Genomic DNA, 21630 nt, shown 5'->3' with positions numbered 1-21630 from the left:
AACCCAGTAATCATGGCAATAGGTGCATGGTCCTTACAACTGAAACTTGTCTTTAAGTTCATAAAATTCTAACCAATTGTATAATCGAAAGTTAATCGATTGGTGCCAACTGATTATAACCAAATATCGATGATTAAATTCCAATTCTCAACACTAGTGTATAGTAATTCTGATCAAAATGCAGTTTCTTGCTTAGATTATGCATTCTAGAAACTAAGAGGGAGGGACTAGCCTGGCAGTGGTAAAGTGCTTGCTTGATGCGAGGTCGGTTTGGGATTGATCCCCATTGGTGGGTCCATTAGGCTATTTCTCATTCTAGCCAGTGCACCACAACTGGTAAATCAAAGGCCGTGGTATGTGCTATCCTATCTGTGGGATGGTGCATATAAAAGATCCCTTGCTACTAATGGAAAAATGTAGCGTGTTTCCTCTCTAAGACTATATGTCAAAATTACCAAATGTTTGACATTCAATAGCCGATGAGTAATTAATCAATTTGCTCCAGTGTTGTTTAAACTTTGATTGTTGTAATGTCTATAGAAGCTCAAGTCAATGTCTCGATGTAATTTGACATCACTGGGTTTCTACAAGCACCCTTGAAAAATTCATTGTGGAGTGCTGGATTCAAACATAAATTGCACATCATGACCAGATGTGAAAATATAGAAAATTTGCAGTTTTGTTCTTTTTGTGAATGCTTAACCTGACCTCAAATGTATGGCATTTCCCCCTGGAACAATAGAAAATAGGTAGTGGAGGACTTGTTTGAAGATTTTAAGACATCCCCTTGGCTATCGGGATGTTTGGAACAGTCCACATACTGTTCCAGGGCAAAATGCCATCAAGTTTGAGGTATTGTTAGGTTGAAAAGAAATATTATTGCAGCAACAAACTAGGAATCAGACCAAAAATACCACACAATATTGCAAGCAGACGTAAGACCTTTAATACATTAATTTAAATTTTTTAATATATAATCTGAATGTTTTTGAAAGACATTTGCTTGTATTAAGTAAATGATATTCTAATTTGCCTCCACAGTGAAAGCGAAGCAGGCAGGTAAACGTCACCCACCCTTGCACAACATTCAATTTCGACTACACCACTGCTGCGAGTCCAGAAAAATGCTTCATACTCATCACTAATACCTTAACATCACATTTAACAACCAATATTTAAACTGTAACCATGTGTATTTTTGTCATTAAATAGATATTAATTAGATATTTATAGTTAGTCACTTATCGTATTACAGTTTATATATTAATAGTGTGGGTAATATTATCGGTTGGTTTGTTTAGATTGGATATTGGTTGTTATGTTTTCGGTGGCATGTGTAATTAGCGACATGTGACGGTTGACTGAATACAGTGACGTTTAGGACAGTAGCACTGTGCACTGGGTATTTTTCCACCTGTTCCCGCCAAATTAAACACACCCGATCTCATTCTTTTTCTGCTTTTATCAGAACAACATATTTCAATCTACGACTGCAAAGTCAAAGATAACTACATATTTTCACATGAGAGTTTTAGTGCAAACTAGAACAAGATGTCTGGTAAGTGAATATTTTATAATAACATATTTTAACAGAATATTGAATAACAGACTGTATTATATTTTAGTTCATATACGGCAAATATACAGGTGTTTGTAATGAATGAATGAATGAAAATGTCTATTATTATATTTATTTAAACACGATTATAAAAAATGTATTATTGTTGTTGCAGGTTTTTCATAATCATCATTAATAAATGAACCTGTGGAAGCAAATCTTGTTGTGTCTTCACTACCCGAGGTTACAATACTACGAATTGCGTTTTAAAAATACTGTTTTCTCTAAGCAATAGTGTTTGTGGTATTGCTCCCATTCGATATAGTTCCCTATTAGCTCCATTCAGAGAGTACCAGCCTCTTGCACAGATATAGCCCCTAATTCATATATTTTTGCAGGCCTTATCTAGAATTGAAAACAGCAGAAGTGACTTCTCCTTTCTGAGAAGAAAGGGGAGAAGTGTAATAAAAATAGGCGAAGTGAACATTTAATGGTACATTTTGTAATATTGGTCATGTTCCGCATTCATTTGCAAAGGCTCCGAATTTGACACTAGGTTCCAATCGTAATATATTGTTATAAAAAAAACCTACCACTTTTGGTAATAAAATTTAAGCCAAACAATTAAATATTTTCATTAAAATGTCATAGTACTCGGGACTAAATAACTCTACTTAATATGTAACTGTTATGTTAAAATGAAAGTAACAATTAGTATTTATGGCATTACTGAAATGAAAAACACTCTTGACTGGTCAATGAAAATAGCACGACATGTGTTGAAGTACAGTCTGATACAATCTAATTAAAATTAGCTCCAGTATTACATGTGGATCTAACACCAGCCAGTTGGAGCTCATGTCCACCAATCAAAACCTTACTTGCAGAATCCTGCCAGTGATCTAAAACTAACAACACTGCCTAGTCCCCAATGTCCAGGTAACATTTCGTCTGTAAATAATAATTTAAATGTTGACCAATCACGCTTCGCCTTTTATAACGTTATTTGGGAGCATACAAATTCTAAAAATATCGGGCGAGTCTATTTTAGTGGCCGCAGTACAGCGAACCATACCAATACGTATGGGGTGGGTTATCAGTCTTCAATTTTACATTAAAACTTATTTATTTATAAAAAAAACAAAACCCCCAACTAAATCAATCTTCAGTTTTACATTACAAATTATTTATTTTATAAAATAAAACATGTTTTAAGGCATTCGTAATTCACACGAAACATGTCTATACCCTCAGGATAATTCGGAATGTTTTCAAATTATTTTTAAATCACTGGCAGGATTCTGCAAGTAAGGTTTTGATTGGTGGACATGAGCTCCAACTGGCTGGTGTTAGATCCACATGTAATAGTGGAGCTAATTTTAATTAGACTGAGTCTGATAAAGTAAAACCATGGACCGACAAGATGTTAAGTGAGCTGCGACAGTCAGTGTCTTGACGTCCGATTTAGTTTTCGAAATTGAATTAGGTCCAGAATATTATGGCAACTTCAACTTGTCACTACTGCTAATAACTCGGCATTCACTGGCTAGAATAGGGCCTGCTTTTGTTGGACTGAGTTATGTGTTGTATTATCAAACAATTTAAATGATATACATATATCAATATTTCCTTCCTAACTTAAAAGACTAAATGTCATGCTGCAAAATGAAAATCAATGGGAGAAACTGTGATGGGTCTCAAGAAATGAAAGACTTTAGCCAGCATGGTTTTTGCTAAATTAAGTGCTAACCTAGTAAGAGTGAGCGACACTTACCTGTGGGTATACACTTTGTAGTGAGAATTAAATAAATAAATATTTTGCAAATCCTCTGGTGGTAAAGATGAGATAGTTCCCTGTAAATAAAGTGTTCAGTTTTCTTATACATAAACAAAATGGGATTGATTAATCTATCTGATTTTACAATTTTCAGAATTAGTCGTCCACAAAAAAAAAAAAACCCCCAAAGCATCATGCCTTGCAGAAATACCTTATTTTAGTAATGAAGCAAGCTTATAACCAAGATACCTATGTTAAGACCATGTTATTCAATATATTATGTTATGGAAAAAAAAATGTTTTACCAAAATCAAATGCCAACCATAACTGGCATTTTAAGGACATGGTCAAATTGCATAGTCCCAGTAGTTATTGAAATAAGTGTAAGAAAATGGGCTATATGATGGATATTATACAACACTATAATATTATGATTATAAATAATTATGGGTAGCACAAGTTAAACCATCAAGATTGGGAATTCCACATGCTAGGTGAAGCAGCACACGCCACGGTATTAATCCAACTAACACACTGTCCTAGGTAAATCTATGTATCTAGTTATAAACCTTATGTGTGGGAACCAAAGACAACTGTGTAGAACCACCACCAAGATCCATGGAAACTGCAAGCTTTCCTTGCTTGTTAAAAGCACCTGTCAATATGAAGAAGAAACCATGTTAAAAAAAACAACCCAAAAAACATCAGCAAAATGTATTATGACAAACAGTTTTCACCAAAAACACATTAAAAATTAAAAACCTGAGGTTTAATCTTTATTTTCCATGTAACAAAAAATAGTATTACATCCTTGAATTATCCAAATTCTCGCAATGTTATTTTATATGTCACTTGCTGTTATACATTATCTATTGAATGATTTTTATTTTTTTAAATACATGATCATGAATTTAGTCCAGAATAATAATTTAAATTCATTAACCCCATTTCCTAAGTATGTACTTTTACTATTTCACATTAAATACATATATAGCTAGTAAACACTCCAGGATGACCTAAAGGTAGTACTAAACCAAATAACTTCTACCTTGGTCAAAGTTCAAGGTGCAACCAACTTTTGAAAGAGAAGTTAACACCAAAAGTCCTGTGATTGGTGATAAATGTAAGTGTGTTGGTTGTAAAAAAAATAGATTCATCTGGGCTAAAAATGTATGCAATTTTATTTAATCTAGTACCACTGTGTCAAGTAGCCTAGTGCTTGAAAAAAAAAAAAGTACTAAAATTTTGTGTGGAACTAGGGTAGTCATAGATGCTAACCGTTATCTCTGAAATGTGCAGTTTGACCACTATTTTTTCTGATTCACTTTAAGGGTGAGGGGTGGTAGTATTTATATCTGTGGTGTTTATGTCGATTGATACATTGCAGGTAGGAGTTTTAGCCACATGTTAGTATTGTCATCTATGGGATTTGATTTGGTAGTATACACAGACCTGTCAACCTTTAGACAAGAGAAAGCAGGAGGTGTGTGTTGAAAAAGCAGGAGATTTTGTCAAAAAGCAGGAGATTTTTAAATTCACACAATTTAACCCAAAATCGCAAGATTTAAAAAAAAACATTATTACAATAAGTTATATGAATACTTTATAATGTCATATATACTTCTTAACCTTAGATTTGCATTAAAAAAAAAAAAAAATATTAATTTTTTTTTTTTTTTTTTTTAAAGTTTAAATATTATTATGATTTAATACATATTAAAAAAAAAAAAAATATTATCCAAAAAATGTTAAGAACATGAACAAGAAATAAAAATTTTAATTAGTACATTTACGGTAGTACACCTTACAGCCTTACAGGTTGCGTTACATTATCATTTTGGTTAGTGTACCTAAGTACCAAAGACAAATTTATATAAATCTTATAAATTAATATTGCAGTTTTTACTATAATGAGACGGTGGCGTGGTACTTATTTAAAATCATTATAATGATGCAATAAACATTGTATTTTGTAATCATAAGTTAACCTCATTACGGACATCGTGTGAAAATACCGGAATTATACCCATTTCCGTGAGTAACTTTTATGTCAATGTCAAACACAACATTTTTTAATTGTACAAAAATAATTTCTTGAAGTTTTAACCAACATTTTATGCAAACAAAATTAACTGACACAAGTAGTTTATACAGTTAAGTGGTCTTGCTGTGACATGTGATTTTAACAATCGTGTGTATCGCTGTCAACTCGGAGTCTGGTTTTTCAGATTCGTCATAGTTGCATTATTAATCCAGTGGGAAGACATTTTACAATTCAGAGGTGTTATTAGAACTAAATTGGATAGTTGTTTTTTTTTATATGGCAACACTGAATGTCAATACACAGCCTGTTGAATTAGCGGCAACACGCTTTGTAGCCATTACGATGACAACAAAAACATTATAATTACATGTCATTTTATAAACTCCATGTGCTTTTTTAACAATATAAATAGGCTATCCCACAATTTTCACTTCGGCAAAGGTTAAACAGTCGGGACAATTCGGCCCGTTACATTCTCAGAAGCCGAAAGTAGTCGACATTTGCCGAATGAGAAAAAAAGGCAGAGTTACTTCCCTTCTGTTATTTTGACAAAAGAGGATCGATTTTTTTTATACTTACAAAAATGTCATTTAAAAGGAGAAACTGTCTCCCGCACAGGGGAAAGGAGATTTGATCAAATACCGGGAGACTCCCGCGGAATCCGGGAGGGTTGACAGGTCTGGTATACACCCTAAAGGCATTGGATTTGTCAAAATTGATGATTTAAACATAGAAGTTATGTGTAATTTAACACTGAAAATGGGCTGTAATAGCCTTAAAATCTTTTACATTATCAAACAACGAGGGTGGAGAAACACAACACAAATGGAACATTGCTATATATGACCATATCAATTGGTCCTCAGAAAAATTTATTTGTTTTAATGCATGTATTTAACCACCTCAAGTTAGTTTTAAAGTTCATTAAGGAGCTTACCAATTAAATAGTTCACTGTCATCCAGCCAAAAAATCCTAAAACAAAATTTAGATTTTTGTTAAAGTTGTCATACTTAATGTTAATATAATAGTAAAAATGCTAAATAAAATTAATGATAGCAGATTTCTACCATCATGTAAAATGACGATATCCATTATGAGAATGGATATCATCACTTTACATGATGGTAGAAATCTGCTATCAATAAACATGTTGATGACACTTAACAGCAAAATATATTTACTAATCATCAGTCCTCAGCCGAGCAAACAGAGTCCACTCCCAGTCTTGATAATTACCGTATGTTTTATTCTTGGCTGAGTCTAAGATGATGTCAGGTATTTTAAACATATCAGTACAACAGTGATATATATTTTTAATGGTTTACACTAAAAGTTACAAATAATTTACTCTTACCCTCAGCAATACCATCTATTACTTCTACTGCATCTGGTGGCAATAAAAAATCTGTTTCCAACAAAATCTTGTAAACCTGAATCAAAGAGAAATTTGTGTTGTTGTCAGAAGCAACATACATCTACATGTTAAAACATCCAACACATGCTAACAATGGTATCTTGACAAAAGTATTTAACTAGAGGACTTATATATTTAAATATTAAATCATCACACCTAATTTGTAAAACATTTTTTTTTATCCTTTGTAAAACAAAAAGGAAAAAGAAACAAGTTAATGAAAAATAAAAAATAAAAAAATAATTTCCAGCCTCATCTGACATAGTGGAAACAATGTCTCAATATTTAATTTTTTTAAGAAAGGGTTAATGTTCAATTAAAAATCTTTTATTTAAAAAAAAAAAAAAGTATTTAAAACATCATTTATTTTTGTTAATTCAATGTTTCACCTGGATACAGTAATTCCATTTAAATGATTCCTCATTTGTTAAATTCACTGTTAAGTTTGGTGGGGGGTTATGATGGGTATCAGGAGATTGTGTTGGTCAGTATCAGTTTAAAACTCACCTCATTCAGAAGACTGTGAGCAACTTGAGATGTGAGCAGTCGCAGACCAGCAGTTGCCTTGATGACCAGTGGAGTCTGTCTCCACATAACTCTTGGAACTGCAAGTTTTGCAACCTCTAGCAAGGGGCGAATACTGTTGGCTCCCTACAACAAATTGATGGACATAGTTTGTCTTAGGCGTGTTATGGGAAGCTCAGGATATTCCAAAACATGTCAATGCACAGGCCATAGGATTACAAATTTCATGGGAACAATTTTTCGGTTCTGTGCATTGTGATAATGGGTTTTAAAAAATAATTATATATATTATATATATTATTTCTGTTGAATAGTTGTACTCAATATAATAATCATAGTAAAAAAAAATTCAGTTCAGTGATTTTACCGACACAGTACTGGAAATGACTGTGAAATCCGAGGGCCTGATGTATGGGTAACAATGCTGGACAATGGGGTGGCATACAACCATACATCAACTTTCATACACTTTGGCATGAATTCAAAGATTTTAAAAGGCATTTCCTAATGTTATCTTTTTTTCAAACATGTTTTTGTGACCATCAACACCAGGGTTTGAATGTTACCACGGCAACGATGACAAATGCCGTGGTTACCCTCCTTACTTGCAGTTGTGCTCATGTAAGAAATAGTAAATATCTTCATGGTAACATAATAAATGGCACCAACAAATTGCAGTGTCTCGAGCCCCAGGCACCAGGGTGAAATAATGTTTGTCTGACAAAACTTGATAGAAAGTAAGTTGCCTTCGTGCCCCTCTTATCTTCAGGAAACATTTCCCTTGCTGCCCTTCCAACTTGAACAATTTCTATTAATACAATGTAGACAAAAAGTGCTGTGCACTCCTCTTCCCCCAACTCCCCAAAGTTAAAATTGTTGATCTCTGATGCCAATTGCTGATCGATATTATTTTTAATGAAATTGTTTTTTAATTATCAACCAATTTTCATTGTTTCTGATTGACACAGTTAACCTAGAAGTGATTTTCATAGTAGTCCAGAGGATATGTGAATCAGTGTGCGATATTGAGGACAGTGCGGGAGACTGAGGTTCACAAAAATCATATAGGACTGTCTAGATTGGCTAGTAAATGAGCCTGCATGGCTCGTAAAACATATTTGTACAAATTACATTGATTCTTCGAAATGACACAGTCAACATATATCTCAAGATCCTGGGAAACTACAGTCTTGACTAGCGATCTTTTCCATGGTTTCATGCAAAACATTTAGCATATCTTTTGTTCTACTGGACATGCATGGCATGGCTCGCTGGGTTGGTGGCGGGCTCTAAAGATAAAGCAAGGAGGGAAATCTTATGGCACTTAAATTTTTTAAACCAAAATTGTACTGTGAATGTGAATTGTGCACTTTTTGATAAAAGCATGAAACTTGGTACACACATACTACATGTCATGGATATTAGTTTTAAGATTGGAGGCATTCTCAATACCACTTGTGTCGGCAATGGCGCCCATTTTCCAAAAGGTCACCATGACAGTTTCCCCATATAAAGGCATGGGAAAAATAACCCTAAATAATATTTCACGTGTAACTATTTCCATGAATGAATATCTAGAATTAAAACATAAATAGGAAATAAACCTTAGATGACCTTTAGAGGTAATTTCAGGGTCATAACTAACAATTTATAAATTCTTAATGAGGCTCTATCAAAATGGTTAATGGTAGGTTCCCACCATGTTTAAAAAAATAAATATTTTATACCTTAAATACAAATACATAAAACAGTATAATAAAATAATTCATTTAGTAAAAAGTATTAAATTTATTAGACCAACAGATCACATAATGTCAGTTAATGTGTAGTAGTAGTACCATATATAGTGTCATCCTGTGTCTACAAATACTTTAAAGGCGAAGAATTAGCTGCTTTCTGGCTCTTGTTACACTATCCTCTGCTCTTCCATGGTCATACATACATGTAATGTACCTCTGAATAGATGTTTACAGTCAGTACATCGTTCACGCTATCTGCTGTTTGGCATTTTGTGATCACCATCAATGTCCACTTCAGGTTGCAACCTGCTGGTGTTGCCACTGTCTGGCATAGAATCTTCCAGTGAATCAACTGGGTTTTGTTTCACCGATTCTAATGTTACTATAGCCAATGCTAGTGGTGGATGAAATGACAGGTTCTCATAAAAAAGAAGTGTTGTAAATCCATGTGATGTACCTGGCAGTAAGTTGCTTTCATCTTTTAACAACTGCTCTTGTGCATGTAAACTTTCTTTTTGAAAATTTCAACTAGTGTTTTTGCAAGATCAACTTGTTATATAGTATCCCCATGTTTCACGGGTGTACAGCCACCAGAGAGCACATGCATAGTTTTTATTCCAGCACTCCTATTGGTCCAAACCAGCCAATCACGGATCGAGACCATCACCTGCACATGACTGTAAATAAACTGCACGAATTTACTTTTGCACTCGCACCATGTATTACCAATGATAAATACAATTGCAGCTATATAAGGTGAGTCAACTAGGGTTCCAGATGCAGAGACAGATAAGAAAACCGATAAACCAACTACCCAGACAACCAGACAAGACCCCAAGTAAGCTTACTTAATAAGATATTAATAAGATATTATTGTCTGATACCAATAAGAAATCATGTAGTAATAATAATTCTTCAGGGGGCGGGAATCAAAAACTTTTTTCTAGTTCAGGTACTACTCCCTCCTACTAACAATAGGAAAATTGGTGTGCAAGTGTACGATTGTTGATGAATGCTATTTGTAACTACTAACAGTGGACTCCTGAGAGTAATCATTGTTTTATTCATTGGTAATAAAATTAAGTATGCCAAGCAATAGGCTTTTTAACCAATACCTACAAGTGTGCAAGTGTACGATTGTTGATGAATGCTATTTGTAACTACTAACAGTGGACTCCTGAGAGTAATCATTGTTTTATTCATTGGTAATAAAATTAAGTATGCCAAGCAATAGGCTTTTTAACCAATACCTACAAGTGTGCAAGTGTACGATTGTTGATGAATGCTATTTGTAACTACTAACAGTGGACTCCTGAGAGTAATCATTGTTTTATTCATTGGTAATAAAATTAAGTATGCCAAGCAATAGGCTTTTTAACCAATACCTACAAGTGTGCAAGTGTACGATTGTTGATGAATGCTATTTGTAACTACTAACAGTGGACTCCTGAGAGTAATCATTGTTTTATTCATTGGTAATAAAATTAAGTATGCCAAGCAATAGGCTTTTTAACCAATACCTACAAGTGTGCAAGTGTACGATTGTTGATGAATGCTATTTGTAACTACTAACAGTGGACTCCTGAGAGTAATCATTGTTTTATTCATTGGTAATAAAATTAAGTATGCCAAGCAATAGGCTTTTTAACCAATACCTACACTATAAGGGTAAAACCCTTCAAATTAGATACCTAGGCTAGTATAACTCCCCCTTCTGTCATTGTATTCATGGCTATACAAAAACAGAGGGGGAGGGGTGGTCCTGATTGGCCATTGAGATTCACTAGAATAGGGACTTAGGACAATAGGTACAAACGTAACACGAAACTAGGATTCACAAACAGACAGCACGCACACCACATCAGTACACAGGGTGCACTGACTAATGATAACAATACAGCACGTACTCTAATAAGGAACTGGACAAAAGAATACCGGTTCCGAGTACACAACTGCACTGCACACAGGGGAAGCTGAACAAAAGAATACCAGCCTCCACTACCCAAACCCCAAATACTTGCTGCTGGTAGTCTAACTTGGTACCTGGTGACATTGATGAGGAAGACGCCGTGGATCACCCCAACAACAACACCTGGACAAAATCCCCTGGAACAACAAGCCTTACCTACCGGTGTCAACACAATTGCACGAGTCTCCCCTGGGTTGTCATGCCACGACCAGAAGAGGTCAGGCCCTTCTAAAGGGCCCTATGGGCAACCTAGGGAGACACCACAGCATCTTAGAGGTCCAATTAACGAGCTACTCTCGATTCACCAATGTCAAAACCTATACTAGCTCTGCCAATTACTTTTTGACCAACCGTTCAAAATTGCACCAAATTTCCTCCATCAAAATTGCGCACCTTTTCTCTTTGACATATAATTGCTCCATTCAAAATTCCATAGCACCACCACCACACACACCCCGCCTGCTACCGACTTGGTCAGGCTGTGATGCTCCCTTGCACCTGCCAGTGCAGGCGGTCCCTCCTCTCCCCACCTCCTCCACCTTTCCTGTCTTGTGCCCATGACAGGCGTGCACTACAACAGCTTGTTCTGAATGTGCACATAAAACCCTATGACCTGACCTGACATGCATAGTACATAGTGAGTTAGTGCATGGATGATCTAGAGCCAATACAGGTGTACTAGAGCATGTACATTTGACAGAATTGTCTTTCATGAATGTGTCTGAAATCAGCAGATCAATCTAATTGCCAGAACAGAAATTTGGGTTTCCGTCCAGCAAATATGTTTCATGGTGTAGTTTATACATTGCATAAGCAAACACTTGATGGGCTGTTCTCTTACAGTGAGCTGATTTTAAAACGTTGTAGATGAGGTCACTTCAGCTAGCATTATATAGTAGCAATATCCAGCCACATTCTTTAAGAAGGGTCACTACATGCTTTTAATAGCAGCATCTTGATATGTAGCCCACCCATTATGACAACAACAGTCCTTCTCTCTGCATATGGCCATATCCATTGGACATATTTTGTGATTTTAAATTACTGCTTAACATCAGAAATCACAGAAAATCTGTCCAGGATGGCGGCTGTAGGAATATCCATATTGTTCATATCACTTATATTGCTTCTCAAACTGATGGAATAAAAGTATAGTGCATACTTGCTGAAAGCCGTGTGTGTTTGTTCAGTTCTAATATTCTCAATATCAGCATACTAATCATGTCGTAAACTGATAATGTTGACAACATACCACAGTCTAGTGGAGATGAGTAAACTGTTCTCAAACTGTTGGTGTTTAAAGGCTGAGTTAGCTAGGTCAAAACACATACCAAGCAGAACAAGACCAAGCCAAAAGAGTATGTCAGCTAGATATTTTCATCATGTCTCTGAATGTGCATGGGGGGCGGGATTTAGCTCAGTCAGTTGAGTGCTCGCTTGAGGTGCTTGCATTGAAGGATCAAACCACCTTGATGGATCCATTCAGCTGATTGGGTTTTTTCTTGTTCCAACCAGTGCACCACAACTGAACACGGCCATGGTATGTGTTTTCCTGTCTGTGGGAAAGTGCATACAAAAGATCCCTTGCTACATTAGAAACAAATGTAGCAGATTTCCTCTGATGACTACGAGTCAGAATTAACAAACGTCTGACATCCAATAGCCGATGATTAATTAATCGTTGTGTTCCAGTGGTGTCGTTAAACAAAACAAACTTTATTTGAATGTGCATATGCACCACAGGAATGCACGGTAGTGTGACTGTCATCTATCCACGCTAGGTGGTCAGAAAAAGATCACCAATGCTGCACACAACTATTATCTGCAATAACCATTGTCAGGGGTTCTAGAATATTTTTAAAATTCACTTGCCATAGGGCCAGTGGATTTGAAAATTCACTGGCCATGGTGAAAAATTCACTTGCCCAATTTTAACTGTTGATAAAACAAAAAACCCCAGTAAATTAAAATAATTAACTTTTTAATGTCCATTTTTCATACCGAGATCATGTTTAATCAATTTGTCAATTTACACAACAGATAGGCTCATTGGGCATGCTTTATGGTTTGTTTAGAAACATATGCAAATAATTTTCATCAGTTTAGAATAAAGTTACCGTACCTATTAAAATGTTAAAATAATTGTTTCCACTAAAACCACCTAAGTTATAAAAAATAATCCATGTTACCGAGATATTACAACAATTAACAGCATTATTCATTTACTTATGAATGGGAACTTACCCCCCACCCAGCCCCTCAAAAAACAAAATGAGAAAAGAAACAATTAAGAACCTTTATTAGCATAAAGTGTACATGTATTGCAGTTTAAGGCTTACTTCCCCCCCCCCCCCCCCCCAACACACACCATATTAGAAATTTTGCAATTTGGGTACTTTGTTAAATTTATCTATTTCATGATACTGTGTTTATAAGCTTTTAAAAAAAACTTTTTTGCAATTTATGTCATATTTTATAAATTAAATTAATAATTTACACATTTAAAGTATTTGTAAATAGTGACGTGCAACCTTTAAAACTAATAAAAGACTGGTTACAGTTTTGCATATGATTAGTATTAGAGTAACAAATCTTTGGATTTCAGTGTAAAAAAACTAAATGGCGGCAAAACAATGAACTTTTGTTTTTCCAATGTTTACACTTTATAACCTTAATAAAGTTATATCAGTAGGTATATTGATGTCATGGATAGGTCAGAGATTGCTGGTGGCCAACTATTTGTTAGTGAAATATTGCATGTGATAGCAAATCGAAAGAAGTGACTTGTAGATGTTTCTTTTGTTTTTGTATGATCGTAGGACGTAGGGTTGTAGTTTTTTTTTTTTTTTTTTTTTTTTTTTTTTTTTTTTTACCACTTGCCATCGGGATTGCACAAAGTAACTTTTTTACTGGCCCGAATCCAAAAAACACTGGCCTCGGGCATCGGGCCACCGTATTCTAGAAGGCCTGCATTGTATTTCACTAATCGATTATACTGCTGTTACCCAACTAGTGCCAACAGTAAAAATAATGTCCTAATGGGAAAATAAAGAAGTCGTCTTCAAAATGTTAGGCAATCAAACCAATCAATTAATATATCGAAAGAGTAATTTTGTGAACTCACTTAAATCTGAAGGCATCGATTTTTTATATTCATTATTATAAATGTTAATGTTTAATAATGAAGAATTAAAATTATGAATACATAATCAATTTGGGGGTGAATTCATGGCCATTATTTAATATACAGAGCAAGTCTTTTTCAAAACTTCCAAATTTCAGACTGGCACAGTTAGATCATAATTTATTACTCCTTGATGTTAGGTATAGTGTACAATGTACATATGTATTTAATTAATTTTATCAGCTCTCATAAAGGGCACATGATTTCGAATTCATGTCATACATCCTTAATTGCAGTTTCAAGTAATAAAATTCAGAATAATGACTGATTACTTGGTGGTCTTGAATGTGATCACAAAATCGATCTCCTGGACCCAAAATTGGGATCAACTTTTTTAATCATCTTAAACTGAGTTATTTGATGTCCTAATTAGGTATTAAAAATTAAAATAACTCATAATCTATTGCAATGTGTTAAATAAAAAAATACATAATGTACATAAGAATAATGTATACAAAATGTGATTGAAGATAACCATTTTGGATTATGACATCACTGGTCCATGTGGGGCGTTGTATGGTTGGCCCTATATTAACTTTCCTGATGCACATGGTGACCAAAAAAGGTAACAAGCAATAATATTTCTACAGATGTATACATATGTTATCTACATGTATACTTAATAAACTATGAATAAGTACTGACATGTGCAATGGCGGTTATGCAAAAAAGGGTGTGGCAAAAACCTTTACAGAATGGGTACATTAAGTCTACACTCATGTTTGTTTCATCTTTTAGAGTCCCCTAATAATACATAAATTGTTTTTTTAAGATAAATACAGTTTTATATAGGATCCACTTTAAAGGTAATGGATAAAATGTTATTTTTCAGGTCAACTTTTCATGGTTTTGAACCTACAATTACCCCTAAATATCACAATGGCCACCAAATATTAGGTTTGATATCCTTCTTGTAGCCTAATAAAAACATTTTGAGGGCATATGTAAAATTAAAATGGCTCAAAATAGTATTCTGGGCTAATTTGTACATGTTATAATATTAAGAAATATCCAGTGGCCATCTTGGAAAATGGCGACCATGGCCACCACAGGGCATACTGAGAATGCCTCCAATCTTTAAAATGTTCTCTATGATGTCTAGTATGAGTGTGCCAACTTTCATTCTTTTATCAAGAAGTGCACGATTCGGTCATTTTTGTGCACATATTCTCTGGACTATAGTAGAAATGTTATTAACGAAAATAGGTATTAAAGTGCTTTTATGGTTTAAAACCCCCCCCACACCTGGTAATAGTTGTGTACCACAATGTGGTATAAATGGTGAACCACATGTCAGAAAGATATAGATTAGTCTACAGGTGTTTCTAAACAGTATACCATACTCACCTTGGTTGGAGTAAAAGCATACGCTGATAAACCAGGTGACACTTCAAAATATATTTCCAACTGAAACCTGAAGGAACCATCTGCTAATGGAGTAAAAACATATCTTAACATATAAATAACAAGTCAGTTTGACAAAGTTCCTCAAAAGTAAGAAGAAAATGTATTGATTTAATTTAACCAGTAATACACATTCTTATGATTTATTGATGATAAAACACATCTGAAAAAACCTCAGAAAATTATTAGATTTTTGGTATTGCACTTTTAGTTTTTTAAGTTGACTCCTTCAATTTTTAAGACTATGTATTCTCTCTTCCTCTGGTATATAGGACAGAGCTACCCCATGAAACAAAGCTATGTAAGAATTTTCCATCTTACATGGTATATCATGCACTTGCATTTAACATGACGTTGTTGGTAATATATGACATATTAATGTGAGATGGTGACGTCAGGTCATTAGACACAGTTTTAAATTAATATTTTGTTATTAAAACCTTCATTATAAAAGCTATGTTGTTAATTTATAGTGTTAAATTGTATTTAACACATGAAACAAACACAGCAAATAATATGATAGTGCAGTTAATTTATGACAACATGGTCCAAAAAAAAGTTACTTGTTCGGCCATCTTTGTCTGTTCATGTAAAATAATGGTTTATTTACTGAATGAATGAATGAGAGAAAAAGACTCCATCATATGCAGTCATATGGGATAGACAAAGTACACACTCAGTGGTGAAAATTTCAACCATGGGACTTTTTCTATCCCACATGACCACATATAATGGAGTCTTATATTACACTCCTCTCCCCAGATGAAGACAATTAATATATAACTGCTCCTCCCCTAAATGCTGGCATCATCCAATGCCAGCCTACATATACTAGTATTTAATCTATTCGCACAATAATTTCAGTTTTATTGATGTTATATGTTTTAATACTTAACACGGTAAACAGTTCAGGATAGTAGTTCATGCATTAAACAAAGAAAATGACCACCAGTTCAGACATATCATTCACTATTCAGGATTGCAGTTAGTCATTAAATATTAATTACTAAACATATTTTTTTAATTTATTAACTCACCGTCATCCTTTTCAAACTGATAGACATGAATACGGGATCCAGTACTCCCAGCATCAATAACAGCTACATACTGCACCCTTGTGATATTGCTCATGCTGCACATCAAGTGAACATATCTACCATGATCCTTGAACGATGCTGATTCGAGTGATGCTGTTGCTGTGGATGTTGCCAACACTGATGCTGATGAAGATATTCCATAGAATATATACACCACACACGACAGCAGTGAACATGTAGCTAACATGGTTAGATAAAGACATGAACAAAGATGTGTCAGGTCAAGAAAGCGACAGCGTCGACGGGTAGACATCACCATAGTTAAATGTAGTTATAAAGGGTCACCCAACTAACATGGTTTTTACTACACAATGTGGTTCATATCCTGAAAATATAAATATCAAATGTAAGACACATTAATAGAATCTATCACCAATGTGAGGTGTAGATAAGTCAATTCCAACCTGAGGGACAAAATGTTTTTGTGAGGACCGAGGTTTTCTGAGGTCCTTACAAATACATTTTGACCCAAGGGTTGGAATTGCCTACTCTACATCTCACAATGGTCATTGATTCTTTTTCTTGCACATTTAATTACAGAAACAAAACATTAATTTTGTAATATATGGTTTGTTTATTCTAGAATGATCCATAAACACTTAAAGTACAAACTCATTTAATCATATGCAGAATAATATAGTCCACATTATGCAACGACATAAAAATGTAACAACGTAACAATAAATATTAAGTTGAAAATATTAATTTGTTTAAATATTTTTAAAACAATGATAAAAAGTGACATGGCAACTTGAGGGAATATCTATTTCAACAGAATTCTGGAAAACATAAGTTATAACCCCAGTCATGGTAAAACATAAGTTACGATGTCATCTGTATTTAAATATTGTCTAGTCCCAGGGAACCAAACAGATTTATTTAACACTGTGCAAAGGCTGGTTACTTCAGTCCACTGGGCAACAATAAAAATTATATACAGGGCTTAAAATAGCCATCTGAGAAAAGTGAAAAGCAGTCTCTTTTTTTTTTAACTCAAGCAAATGAAATAGTTATTGCAGATCAATTTCAAAAGACAGATGCATGGACATCTGCTATTTAGCTTATGATTCAGTGTTCTCCAACCCCAGTAAGCGGCTTGTACACCCGCCAAGCTGAGAATTTGTGCCGCCAAGCTGAAGATTTTCGCAGACAGGTCCGCCAAGCTGATAAAAAATGCCGCTAAGTCGAAAATCAGTCCGCTATGACGAAAAACAACTTCCGTCAGTTCTATTCACCTATCGCTATATTTAGCCTGTACTTGGACTTGGAGTATATAATAATAATATTCTAATTCAACACATTTGTAAGAACGAATCTGATTGGATCCCTGCTAAAAATTTCAGGTGGTAAAATCACTGATATACCGGTCGCAAAATGTCCACGTGTCGAACAAAATTAAAACCGGGCCTCCCCAATATCCAGCAGTGATAAAGCGGGAGTCATTAATACAAGCGGCACAATCTCAGCGGTGCAACGTAGATTGCCTCTCAACAGCTTGGCTCCTCTAATCCAATCAGCGAGCGGTAATTTTTGACAGACAGCCGCCCGTCACTTCATCATTGGCAATTTGCATATTATGATTTTTAGTAAATCTTAGTCCTTGCGAGTAATTGACAAGGGTCCGGGCAAATTTCATGCAGGGGAATTGTCTATTGCTGGCTGTTGGCATGTTGAAAACCATAAATCGAGAATAATATTTTATGCAATGAAAGACGGCAAAATACTTTCCCCAGATGCCAGGAAATCTCATCTATATGAGCTTTTATTTTCAAAAAATTTCGGGTGAGATTAGCCCACTGGCCGCACACATTTAGGCCTATGATCATCTAGGCCCTACTACTTCAGCATGACCGGTGCCGCAGATCATGAGATAGATTATGGTTAACTTTATTTAAATCAACTATTAAATGCCAGAAAAAAGCACTTTTTGTGACTTAAGATTCACAAAATTTTCCGGTGCGAGAGGGAGCGAACCCTTCACGAGCTCACCCCCCCCCCCCCCCCCCCCCCGCTCGTGGACTTCGACCACTCGTTTGTGAGGCCCAAAGCCTCACATGTCCGCCAACCTGGTCGCATAAAAGTTGGAGAACACTGTAATGATTATGTTATATTTTAATTCCACATTGCTCTAAATACATTTCAGAGGTGTTACGGTGTATGAGACAGATAGGATGGTAAGCCATTCTGACTGGAATATTGATACTAAAAATGTGACAGAGATGCAGGAGGATGCAGTTTGGAGCCAATAGGGTGGGACAGCACTGGGTGACCTACCCCCCAAAAAATTTCATTTATGAAATAATTATCAGCTCAGAGATCAATTTAAAATGGTGCATGCAAATATCCAACAAATATCATGATCATGGATCATTCAGGGCTTTAGATGTCACTAATTTGGGCACAACTGGGACTTTTGTCTTTACAGACTGCAGGAAGGTCGGTTTAGTTCAGTACTGTCATTAAAGGGACATACCTGAGTTTGTTGCAATTTTTAAAGATGTTATCGACTAACAGAGACTTTTGAACGATTGTAATTAAATATCAAAGATATGCATTTGCATAAAATATTAGTGGCTGTATATTAAACGTGTTTCTGGTCGTTCTAATATTTGTACTAGGTTAAATTTCATTTTATTTACTAAAATATTTGTTTTTGGACAAAATCCAATTTGCGCTTCTTACAAATATTAAGACGACCAGAATATACACACACTGATATTCTAAACAGTAAAATATATTTAATATGCACGTTTAATCGTAGAACTATTTTATTAGTTGGAAACATCTTACAATGCAGCAAACTCAGGAATGTCCCTTTAACAGCTGCTGTAGGGTTGTCTATGTTCAGAAATACATTTTAAGTTATTTTAATTTAATTAAACTTAACATTTCAGTGGTTTTGAGGTGAAATATTTTAAGGTCAGCATGTCTGTACTTAATTTGAGCATGATTATTTTGGGCATATGCATTTTAGACACATTTATTGCCTCGATTTTGATGCCCTGATCATTATATTAACATTCAATTTTTTTTTATTAGTGACACTGCTAATCAATATGAAAACTGATTACTAATTACTACTTAACATTTTAGAACTATGTAGCAATCTCTGGAATTTGTTCCCTTATTATACGTGTAAATTTTACATAAAAATAATTCAATTTTTTAAGTCAAATATCTTTACATTGATGATATTTGAGTTCACTAATGACAAATATTTCAAGCTAATCACTAAGGTCGATAACAAGTAATTTTTCGCACCCTTGTTTTGGCTTTGTACACAATATAGCATATCTCACCGTAATTTCACTTGAAATCCAAATTACGTAAAAGGTACAATCTTTTAATTACAAGATTTTCTTGAACACGTCCAGGTGAATTAGTAATGTTCAAACAAAAAAAATTTAATAGCAATTTTGCATTGGAATTTTTCCAGCATTCTGAAAATGGAAACGTCATGTACCCAGTTTAATGTTATTGTACATAGGAGATGTAAAGTGAAGTCATTGCAATACTGATGTCATTCAAATTCAAAATTAGCTGTATTATTACAATGCTTTAGCACATTAAAATAAAAACTGGTCTACTAATCTCGACCCCTGTCAAAATTCTATAACAAGTAGATGATACTGTTTACAGGTTGGTATGTTTCATAATTCTGGAAAAATATTAAGTGTAAATTTTAAAAGATGAAAAAAAAAAAAAAGTACCATAGGCCTATAGCATATCAAACAATTACCATTGGATATGTTATATTTATTATGTAAAAGCCAAAATAAGGGTGCAAAAAGTAGGGCCTCCATGAGTCCAAAATATTGGATTCGAGTACATACGGGTCAAACTCGACCCGAACCCAAGTACCTGACACTGGATAATAATAAGACTATGGAATAAAGTAAGCTAGCATTATGCATCTTAATTCCAGCACTAAACATGGATGCCAAATCAAGCCATTGATACAATGGCCCATTATATTGCATTCCATACTGTCACATTCGGCTTTTCTTTTCCCTCCATGTCTCATAGCCCTATAATGTAAAGTTTTGGCAGCAAGCATAATATGGCAGAATGACGTAAATAAATATAATTAAATAAGAGTGCTCTTCCTTGCACGGGTACTCTGAGTCCTGTGAACGAACTCGAGTAGTGCTAGACTCGGCCCGTGCCCGAGTACTTGTGGAGACTCCACCGAAAAGTGACTGTCGCTGATCTTAATACACACATGAAGAAACCTGACTGCACCTACATATTTAACCAAAATATTGTTGAAAGTGGGTATCGGCAGGGTTTTTTTCAGCAAACTCAAAAATTAATAAATGTAAAGGTTGGCTATTTAGCATCTATATTGAGTGTCCTCTAGGGTTGGTCTGATGTAAACAAATGAGCTAACATTAAACATACTACATAGCCTGTCGTCATTATAGGATTAAATTGTTGTATTAGGGTGGCAATGTCTTCCTTATAGTTTGGCAGAAAGCGATTATAACTGTCCCAAATGATTGTCATCTCTCCAACGACTGAGTCCTCTGGCTATACTATATTGCATATACTGTTGTAATTGGACCAAGTACCTTTAACATGTTAAAATTAATTTTTGCTCACAAGTTACATGACACAAAGTTTTGAATGTGACAGACGATTTTATCATGACTATACAAAAATTTAACTATACACAATCAATCACAGGCATTAAATTAGTGCATCAATATTAACTATGCTACATTACTTACGCTTATGAAATTTTGCAATGTCATAGTTTCAGCATGTGAAATAAAAAGTTACACGTTTACCTTTTTAACCATTCCAAAACAGTTCGACAATATTCGTCATTACACTCGGAACAGTCCGTGAATTAAAAACGAGGCTAGAATTTCCACAAAAACCAACTTCGTGTTCAGCGCCAGAGAGCGACGCTAAC

General features: G+C 34.7%; 1 protein-coding gene across 4 annotated transcripts in view; it reads right to left on the bottom strand.

Annotated features, from left to right (window-relative positions):
* LOC121371710 (ectonucleoside triphosphate diphosphohydrolase 5-like) overlaps positions 1-21630 on the bottom strand; it is a 29611-nt gene that overhangs the window by 5613 nt on the left and 2368 nt on the right. Inside the window, exons 1-8 of one of the 4 annotated variants that reach the window (XM_041497801.1) lie at positions 21443-21554; positions 16653-17037; positions 15559-15641; positions 7302-7445; positions 6735-6810; positions 6317-6352; positions 3905-3990; positions 3333-3412 (exon numbers count right to left, since the gene is read on the bottom strand). In XM_041497801.1, the coding sequence (XP_041353735.1) occupies positions 3333-3412; positions 3905-3990; positions 6317-6352; positions 6735-6810; positions 7302-7445; positions 15559-15641; positions 16653-16971 (824 nt within the window). In that variant the 5' untranslated portion in view covers positions 16972-17037; positions 21443-21554. Of the gene's footprint in view, positions 1-3332; positions 3413-3904; positions 3991-6316; positions 6353-6734; positions 6811-7301; positions 7446-15558; positions 15642-16652; positions 17038-21442; positions 21555-21630 lie in introns of those variants that run through there. The other 3 variants (XM_041497805.1, XM_041497802.1, XM_041497803.1) reach the window with 3 other exon arrangements.

The sequence above is a fragment of the Gigantopelta aegis genome, chromosome 4 (assembly GCF_016097555.1).
Source record: "Gigantopelta aegis isolate Gae_Host chromosome 4, Gae_host_genome, whole genome shotgun sequence".
NCBI classification, from domain to species: domain Eukaryota; kingdom Metazoa; phylum Mollusca; class Gastropoda; order Neomphalida; family Peltospiridae; genus Gigantopelta; species Gigantopelta aegis.
Note: the sequence above shows the minus strand (reverse complement) of the source record. Positions and strands in the feature narration are given on the sequence as shown.